The following is a 9,726-nucleotide window of genomic DNA, read 5'->3' as shown; positions in this document are numbered from 1 at the left end:
TGTCTTTATTATCTTTTAATACATTTCCTTAAATTTCTTCTTGACTTTATTTTAACTATTAAATATACACTTAACATAATACTATACTAACACTATATGTTATATAAACCTTTACTTAAAATATATACTTTACTTTATTACTTTCTTGCAACTTTTATTTCCTTGCAAACCTATCTTCTAACCACTCTAAATATACCAATACATAATACTATTGCTTTGCCTCTAACCTTGCCTATTTAATCCTTTTCCTAAACTACTTCTACTATTGCCTTATCTTCTACCTATCTGTCTTGTCTTTCTCTATCAACTCTTACACTACTTGCCTTGCCTTTTCCTTATGCTGCACTGCTAATCTTACAAATATCTACACTATTACCTTACTATATTGACATTTAACTCTCTCAACCTTCCTAAACTACCTTCTATCCCTATCAATTGCCTCTTACTAATTGCATATTGCCTGCAGCACTCTACAATATAAACACTCTAAAAACTTCTTATACTACTGCTTTGTAACTATCTTTCTAACCACCTGCTATACCTTATCTTTTATATCCTTCTACTCTTTGCTGCCTTACATCTAACACTCTTTTGCATTATAATACTGCCTTTTCTCTCCCACTACCTAATACAATATGCAACAACTTACCTAACTTTCTAACTGCTGCTAAAATGCCTCTGCCTTTTTATACTCTCCTATTGCCTCTCTTTCTACCTGTTGCCTCTTTTGCTTTGCTATGCATTGCGCTTGCAAAAACTCCTCTATCTTTTTATCTAACTGCCTCTCTATCTTTGCTACTGTCTTTCCTAACACTAACCCTAACCTCTCCTTGCACTTGCACTTGCATTTGCATATGTTGCACCTTTTCTTGCCTTCCTTGCAACACACATAGCTTTCCTGCCTATCTATTACCTAGTCTAATACTACCTGCTAGCACTATAACCTTTTTATAAACTCCTCTATTGCTGCCTTCTATACTAACCTATCTTTACCTTTCTCTTTTTGCTTTACCTAACTGCCTATCCCTTCTCTTTGCTACCTCTAACTACTGCTACTCTTGCAAACCATTACTACCTTGCTTGCTTCCCTATCTTACCCTACCTGCCTACTTTCCTATACATAATCCTATAACTAATGCAGCGCTCTTGCATATACTATTATCTACACATCTGCAATGTCAATGCCTATCCCTAACACATTTGTTGTCACAATTACTTAACTACCCTTAACCTACTTTCTTAACTGCTATGTCTTGCCTTCTATTGTATCTACCTTGCTGTAAAATACTAGACATGACAATAACTTGCCTAACCATTCTACTTGCTTAACCTTTCTGCTATATACAATTACCTTCTTACTTCTATACTTTTCTAACCTTTCCTATACAACCTAGCATACCTTTTTGTCTTTCACCTCTGCTATTGAAACTCTCTTTACCTAGTAACCTATATTCTTCTTTGTCATTGCTAACCTAAACAAACAAACCTGCTATCTGTCTACTCTTATCTTTGCAAAAAACTCCCTTATATCTGCTAGCGCTAATGTTGCTATCAAAAACACCACTTGCACCCTTATCTCTCATAACACCTTGCCTAACTTGCTTAACTGCAGCTAGAATATCCTATTGCTATCTAACACTATATAACACTTGTCTACAAAAACCTAGTCTAACTACTCTTGCATCTGCAACTAGTTGACAAATAACTAAAAACCCTTTGTCACTACTAACTCTAGCGTTACAAATATAATCAACACTGCTTAGTTTGCCCTTTAGCTTTGCTAAACATGTAAATTAATCCTGCATAACTTGCACTACCTATGCAAATCCTTTTGCAATGCTATTAACAGCACTACTACAATTGTTACTCTTTCTAGCAAACAAAACGCTAGCAATATAAACAACATGCTTTTACCTTCCTCTATCCTTACCACCTACATAATCAAACTCTTTTTTTAGATAATTGCCTAGATTATCCTCTCTTGCATGCTGCAAAACTATGCCTCTTTTCTTATCATAACCTTTAACTAACCTTCTATATCTACCTGCTGCAACTATATAAACTGCTAAAACTGTGCCTCCTTTTGCATGCTGTCAAACATGTCTAGCTTTTGTTTCCCCTCTAACCTTAACCTTGCAACCCTATCCTCTATGCTAAACCTGAAAAATCAATGCTATTTCTAGCTAATTGCCTAGAACTAATCTTGCTATGCAACTATCTTAAACATCCTTTGCTGCAACTCTTGCATATATATTATCTTTGCTATATGCATGCTATATCTAGCCTGCAAATTCCAAATGCTGTCTAACATGCCTTTGTTATCCTTGTCAAACTTGCTATCTTTGCCTATATCTTTTTCAAATGCCTTATTTAAATACTAGTTTAAAATTGCAATTGCAATATGCCTTTACATATTTATACTAACTTGCACTTTTAGATACTACCTGCTATGCTGCTGCATAATTTGCCATATCTAGTCTAGTATCTACTTTTGCTTCTAGATTTATGCTACCTATATAACCTTATCCTCTACCTTTTTCTTGTCTCTAACCTTGCCTTCTTTTGCTTTAACTTCTGCCTTCCTAATAGCCTTATCTTTGCGCTTTACAATCTTGTTTGCCTACAAAAACGCACTTAGCTTGTCTACCTCTTTAACTATCTTTTATACCTGCTGCTAAAACAGCAACACTAACTACAAATACTACACTAACAACTTACCTACCTTGCGTAGCAAGTACTAGTGTATAACTTTAACCTTGCCTATGCTGCAGTAATTTTTGTAATATAATACTACAAAACTTGCCATGCCTTAGTCTATCAATATATTGCATACCTTGCTATACACTATATTGCAATGCTATATCTCTATAATCTTTTACAACTATACTAGCATTTCTTTTAACATATGCATCAATTGCAATAACCTTTCCTAAAACTACTCTACTGCTAACCTATACTTGCGCATTGCCTTAGCCTAGTATAGCATCTTGTCGCTGCCTCTTACTACTATCTACTCTTTCTACTTGTCTGCTTGCTATAGTCATTCTCTATCTACCCTTACTTAATCGCTAGCACTAACCTAAAATTATTGCCTTTTATTATTAACAGCTTGCTTAATTTAGCCTTTACCTTCCTAACTATCTTATGCAACATATCTGCCAAATTGTTTGTCTCAATCTTTATCTGCTAGTATATAATCTAATCTCTAACCTAATCAACTATCTTTGCTACTAGCATTGTAAACCAAACCTGCATCTTATACATGCGCAAATTAAATATCCAATCCATTAGGCTTAGCTTAGACTTGTCTAACACAACTATTATAAACTACTCAACCTTTAGCTAGGTGATTTTAAACAACCTAGTTGCTGCCTCTTGCGTTTCCTTTACACTTATTGTCTTCTCTAATACTGCCACCTTGTCTTGCTGCTTAACTACTAACTAATATATAACTAACATCTGCGCTACCTTAATAACTGCCAAATACTTTAGCATATAATCCTTTAGCCTATACCAACTGTTATTATCATGCAATTCCAACACTACCAACCTGCTAATTAATGCATTTTTATATAGTATATGCTTGTATTAATAGTCAAAAAACGCAACCATTGCATTTAAATACAACTAGTTTGCCTAGTCTTTACACTTCTACTACTCTACCTTATCTAACAGCATTATGCCTTTTACCTGCATATGCTTTTCCACTGCCTTGCAAAACTTGTCAAACAAATTACCTTGCTTTTTAGTAAATATATATAGCAGCTAGTCCTTATCATCCTATTTCTATATCTGCTGCATGTAACATAATAACTTGCAGTATATTTTTTTGTAATCTGCCTACATATCCTCTTCTATCTGCCTGTCAAATAGCTTTTTCTACTTAACATATACCTCCTTTTTGTTAATCTCAAACAATATTGCATGCTTGTATTGCTTTACTACTACCCCTTTTGCCTACTCTATCACCTACTCTATACTTTCTTATATCTACTGCAATACCACCTTGTCTTTGCTAATCAGCTTAACCATACTGCGCAACTAGGCTAAGTCTAAACCTTTCAAATGCATTAGCTAACTAATGCAATCTAACCACCTATTTAGCTTAGCTTTCTTGTCGCCTGCCTTAATCAACTGCCTTTTTGACTTAAACTGCGCTGTCTAGGTTGCATAGATTTGTGTTAGCTGCTTTTCTAATGTCTCTGCACCTACCTCTGCTACCATTACTAGCTTGCTACCCTAGCTAACCTTAAACTACCTACTTGCTACACGCAACTAGAAAAACCACTAGCAACATATGCTTGTCATTTACAGCACTGCCTACTTCTATTTTGCCTTCTTTACCACATTGCTGCCCCTAACCTATCTACTCTTCCATCTATGCTTTTTCTTACAATAATCTCTCATCTACTATTTGCCTTGCATAACAAACCTGCACTTATTGCATTGCAACCTGTTAGACTTAGGCAGCGCAATAAACAAGATTAGGTCAACTGTTAGTAGCAGGAATTAAAATGTCTGCAACTTATCCTAGTTCTACACAATACCTTCCAATCTCTCTACTACTTTCACAACTTTTACTTGCTGCCTTGCATTTATATAATCATGCTTTCTGCGCAAATAAGTCCTAGCCTTACCTGCATAACATCTAACCTTGCATTTCATGCAAATAACAAATAGGTATTTAGGCAAGCAGTTAAATAACTTTATAATTTCTTGCTAACCTAACAATATCTTAATGCTTTAAACTATTCTACTCAACCTTAAAATCTCAACCTCTTTCTACTTTTTTGTTTACTCCTATTATGCTACCCTTGCATCAAATAACTGCTTTGACTAGTCATTAGTCTTTAACCCTAGTCTGTTACAATCTTGCTCTAACCTATCCTAACCCTAACGCTTACAATTCTAACATAGCTTTACCTTTTTGCACTTGCTGCTTAGGAAACTAAAAGTTTTATAGCTAGATTCTTCTCAATTTGCTAATTAAAAGCATACTACTTTTGTTTATTTTGGCCAAGAAAAAGTCTTTGGCAGCTACTTTCCTTTTCTTTACAGCAGCTACCTCCTGTCTTCAATTGTAAGTCTGCAATTTGTATAGCGTTTTCTTTAGATAGCTACTACATAGCTTAGCTGTATTTAAAGGTAGCAACACTAACTACAAATACTACACTAACAACTTGCTTACCTTGCATAGCAAGTACTAGTGTATAACCTTGACTTTGCCTATACTGCAGTAATTTTTATAATATGACATTACAAAACTTGCCATGCCTTAGTCTATCAATATGTTGCATACCTTGCTATACACTATGTTGCAATGCTATATCTTTATAATCTCCTACAACTATGCTAGCATTTCCCCTAACATGTGCATCAATTGCAATAACCTTTCCTAAAACCACTCTACTGCTAACCTATACTTGCACACTGCTTTAGCCTAGTATAGCATCTTGTTGCTGCCTCTTGCTGCCATCTACTCTTTCTACTTGTCTGCTTACTGCAAAATCTGCCGCACTATCTAACCCTAACCCTTTGCCAACCACTTGTTGCAATTGTCTTGCAAAAATAAATATCTAACCTAGTCTTTGCTATGGTTATCCTCTATCTACCCTCACTTAATTGCTAGCACTAACCTAAAATCATTGCCTTTTATTATCAATAGCTTGCCTAATTTAGCCCTTACCTTCCTAACTATCTTATGCAACATATTTGCCAAATTGTTTGTCTTAATCTTCATTTGCTAATATATAATCTAATCTCTAACCTAATCAACTATTTCTGCTGCTAGCGTTGTAAACTAGACCTGCATCTTATACATGCGCAAATCAAATATCTAATCTATTAGGCTTGGCTTAGACTTGTCTAACATAACTGTCATAAACTGCTTAACCTTTAGCTAGGTAATTTTGAATAACCTAGTTGCTGCCTCTTACATCTCTTTTGCACTTATTGTCTTCTCTAATGCTACTACCTTATCTTGCTACTTAACCACTAACTAATATATAACTAACATCTACGCTACCTTAATAACTGCCAAATACTTTGACATGTAATCCTTTAGCCTATACCAACTATTGTCATTGCATAATCTTAACACTGCCAAATTGCTAATCAATGCATTCTTATATAGCATATGCTTATATTGATAGTTAAAAAATGCAACTATTGCATCTAAACATAACTAGTTTGCCTAGTCCTTATGCCTCTGCCGCTTTACCTTATCTAACAGCATTATGCCCTTTACTTGCATATACTCTTCTACTGCCTTGCAAAACTTGTCAAACAAATTACCTTACTTTTTAGTAAATGCGTATAGCAGCTAGTTTCTATTATCCTATTCCTATATCTACTGCATATAACATAACAATTTGCAGTATACTTTTTTATAATCTGCCTACATATCCTCTTCTATCTGCCTATCAAATAGCTTTTTTTGCTTGACATGTATTTTCTTTTTGTTAATCTTAAACAATATTGCATGCTTGTGCTGCTTTACTACTGCCTCTTTTGCTTGCTTTATCACCTGCTTTATGCTTTCTTATATCTGCTGCAATACTACCTTGTCTTTGCCAATTAGCTTAACTATGCTGCGCAACTAGGCTAGGTCTAAACCTTTCAAATGCATTGGCTAACTAACACAGTCTAACTACTTATTTGGCTTAGCTTTCTTATCGCCTGCCTTAATCAACTGCCTCTTTAACTTAAACTGCGCTGTCTAGGTTGCATAGATTTGTGTTAGCTGCTTTTCTAATGTTTCTACACCTACCTTTGCTATCACTGCTAGCTTGCTGCCCTAGCTAACCTTAAACCAACTGCTTTTAAAGCCTAACTAGAAAAATTGCTAACAATGCATGCCTATTGTCTATAGCATAACCTGCTTTTGCTTTGCTCTTTTTACTACATTACTGCCTTTACTTTAATTATTTGCCTATCTGTAATTATTTTGGCAATGTTGCTGCATTTCTTTTACCTCTGTGCTGACAAAGTTGCATTGGTTGCATCTTAAACTAACAACTAGTAGCTTAATAAACAAGATAGGTAGGATAGTAAGTGGCAGGAACTTAAACTCTTTTAACTTATCCTAGGTTTTTGTAATGTCTAGGATTTGGCTTATCAATTCTGCAATCCTTAACTGTTTGCTAGGCTTGATAGACTTATGCTTTGCTTGCAAATGACTAATGACTTTGCTTGCTATACATTTGATTCTACACTTGCATATTAGAAATAGGTATTTAGGCAAACAAATAAATAGCTTTATAGTAGTTTAAATGCATGTCTTGGCTAACTACTAAATAGTTACAACTATAGCTTTACACTACTATTTGCCTCTATTTACCCTAGACAATAGGCTAATGCATTGTTAGCTTTTGTAACGCTATACTAGCTTAGGTGATGCTAATAAACAAAACCTATAGCTTTTCCTACCTATAAGCATTTTACTAACTTGAAAATGGCACTAAAGATTTCGCTTGCATTTAAGCTTTATGCGTATACCAATTTTGTCAATTTTACCGCTGAAAATGTCTACAAGCTTTGCCTTCTGTTTCTCTACAAGCTTTGCCTTTTGTCTTTACTAGCGCTATTTCAAATTACATGACATTTTCTTCAAGCATAGCCTATGCTTGTCGCTATATTTAGAAGTAGGCTTAGCTTAGTCTTGTCTAACACAACTGTTATAAACTACTTAACCTTTAGCTAGGTGATTTTGAATAACCTAGTTGCTACCTTTTACACCTTCTTTACACTTATTATCTTCTCTAACACTATCACTTTATCCTACTACTTAACTACTAACTAATACATAACTAACATCTATACTATCTTAATAACTGCCAAATACTTTAGCATATAATCTTCTAGCCTATACTAACCATTATCATTGCATAATCCTAACACTACTAAACTGCTAATTAACACACTTTTATATAGCATGTCTTTGTATTAATAGTTAAAAAATGCAACTATTGCATTTAAACATAACTAGTCTACCTAGTTTACCTAATCTTTACACCTCTACTACTTTACCTTATCTAACAGCATTATACCCTCTACCTATACATACTTCTCTACTACCTTGCAAAACTTGTCAAATAAATTACCTTACTTTTTGATAAATACATATAGCAGCTAGTCTTTATCATCCTATTCTTATATCTACTGCATATAATATAACAACTTGCAATATACTTTTTTATAATCTATCTACATATTCTCCTTTATTAACCTGTCAAACAGCTTTTTCTACTTGACATATATTTCCTTTTTGTTAATCTTAAATAACATTGCATGCCTATACTGCTTTACTACTACCTTTCTTGCCTACTCTATCACCTACTCTATGCTTTCTTATATCTACTGCAATATTACTTTATCTTTGCCAATTAGCTTAACTATACTATGCAACTAGGCTAAGTCTAAACCTTTCAAATGCATTAGCCAACTAATATAGTCTAACTACTTGTTTAGCTTAGCTTTTTTATTGCTTGCCTTAATCAACTACTTTTTTAACTTAAACTGCGCTATTTAGGTTGCATAGATTTATATTAGCCACTCTTTTAATATTTCTGCACTTACCTTTACTACTACTACTAGCTTGCTACTCTAGCTAACCTTAAACTAACTACTTCTAAAGCCTAACTAGAAAAATCGCTAACAATGCATACCTATTATCTATAGCATAACCTACTTTTGCTTTACTTTTTTCACTACATTACCACCCTTACTCTAATCATTTGCCTATCTATAATTATTCTAGCAATATTGCTATATCTTTCTTACCTCTATGCTAACAAAGTTGCATTAGTTGCATCTTAAACTAACAACTAGTAGCTTAATAAACAAGATAGGTAAGATAGTAAATAGCAAGAACTTAAACTTTTTCAACTTATCCTAGATTCTTGTAATGTCTAGGATTTAGCTTATCAATTCTGCAATCCTTAACCATTTGCTAGGCTTGATAGACTTATACTTTGCTTGCAAATAACCAATAACCTTGCCTACCATGCATCTAATTTCATACTTGCATATTAGAAACAAGTATTTAGGCAAACAAACAAATAGCTTTATAGTAGTTTAAATGCATGTCTTAGCTAACTACTAAATAGTTACAACTATAGCCTTACACTACCATTTGCCTCTATTTACCTCAAACAACAAGCCAATGCATTGTTAGCTCCTATAACACTACACTAGCTTGGGTAATGCTAACAAACAAAACCTACAGCTTTTCCTACCTACAAGCATTTTACTAACTTGAAAATAGCACCAAAGATTTCGCCTGCATTTAAGCTTTATACGCATACCGATTTTGTCAATTTTACCGCTGAAAATGTCTACAAGCTCTGCCTTCTGTTTCTCTACAAGCTCTGCCCCCTGTCTTCACTAGCGCCATTTCAAATTACATGACGTTTTCTACAAGCACAGCCTGTGCTCGTCGCCGTATTTGGGGGTAGACTGGTAGTCCTCCACCGTAGACTCTGGTTCCTCATCCGCCTGCTACTTCGTGGTGGCTGCTTGACACCCAAGAGACTCGCGTTTCGGGCATGACCACGGGCTTGATCGCAACCCCGGCGGTGGGTATGACGGCGAGGCTGGTTGCGGGTTGGACCGCTGGCTTGACCGCAGCCTCAGTTGACAGCGAGGCATCTTAGGGAAGCCATCCGCCGCATCGGCAGCATCTTTGTAATGATGCGGTAGCCACGCCACACAGCCTACACCAACATG

The 9,726-nt window shown here is 35.0% G+C and overlaps 1 protein-coding gene across 1 annotated transcript; it reads right to left on the bottom strand.

Annotated features, from left to right (window-relative positions):
* Positions 1–7,084: 7,084 nt before the first annotated feature.
* Positions 7,085–7,252, bottom strand: QBC33DRAFT_462520 (uncharacterized protein; the record flags this gene model as incomplete). The annotated part of the gene is made up of 1 exon (XM_060425072.1): positions 7,085–7,252. A coding segment is annotated over one exon (168 nt), but the record flags the coding sequence as incomplete, so codon positions are not given.
* Positions 7,253–9,726: the final 2,474 nt, after the last annotated feature.

This window comes from Phialemonium atrogriseum (assembly GCF_030411735.1).
Source record: "Phialemonium atrogriseum strain 8032-3 unplaced genomic scaffold QBC33scaffold_51, whole genome shotgun sequence".
In the NCBI taxonomy this organism is placed as follows: domain Eukaryota; kingdom Fungi; phylum Ascomycota; class Sordariomycetes; order Cephalothecales; family Cephalothecaceae; genus Phialemonium; species Phialemonium atrogriseum.
The sequence above is the reverse complement of the archived record's forward strand: the minus strand, read 5'-3'. Positions and strand labels throughout refer to the sequence as shown.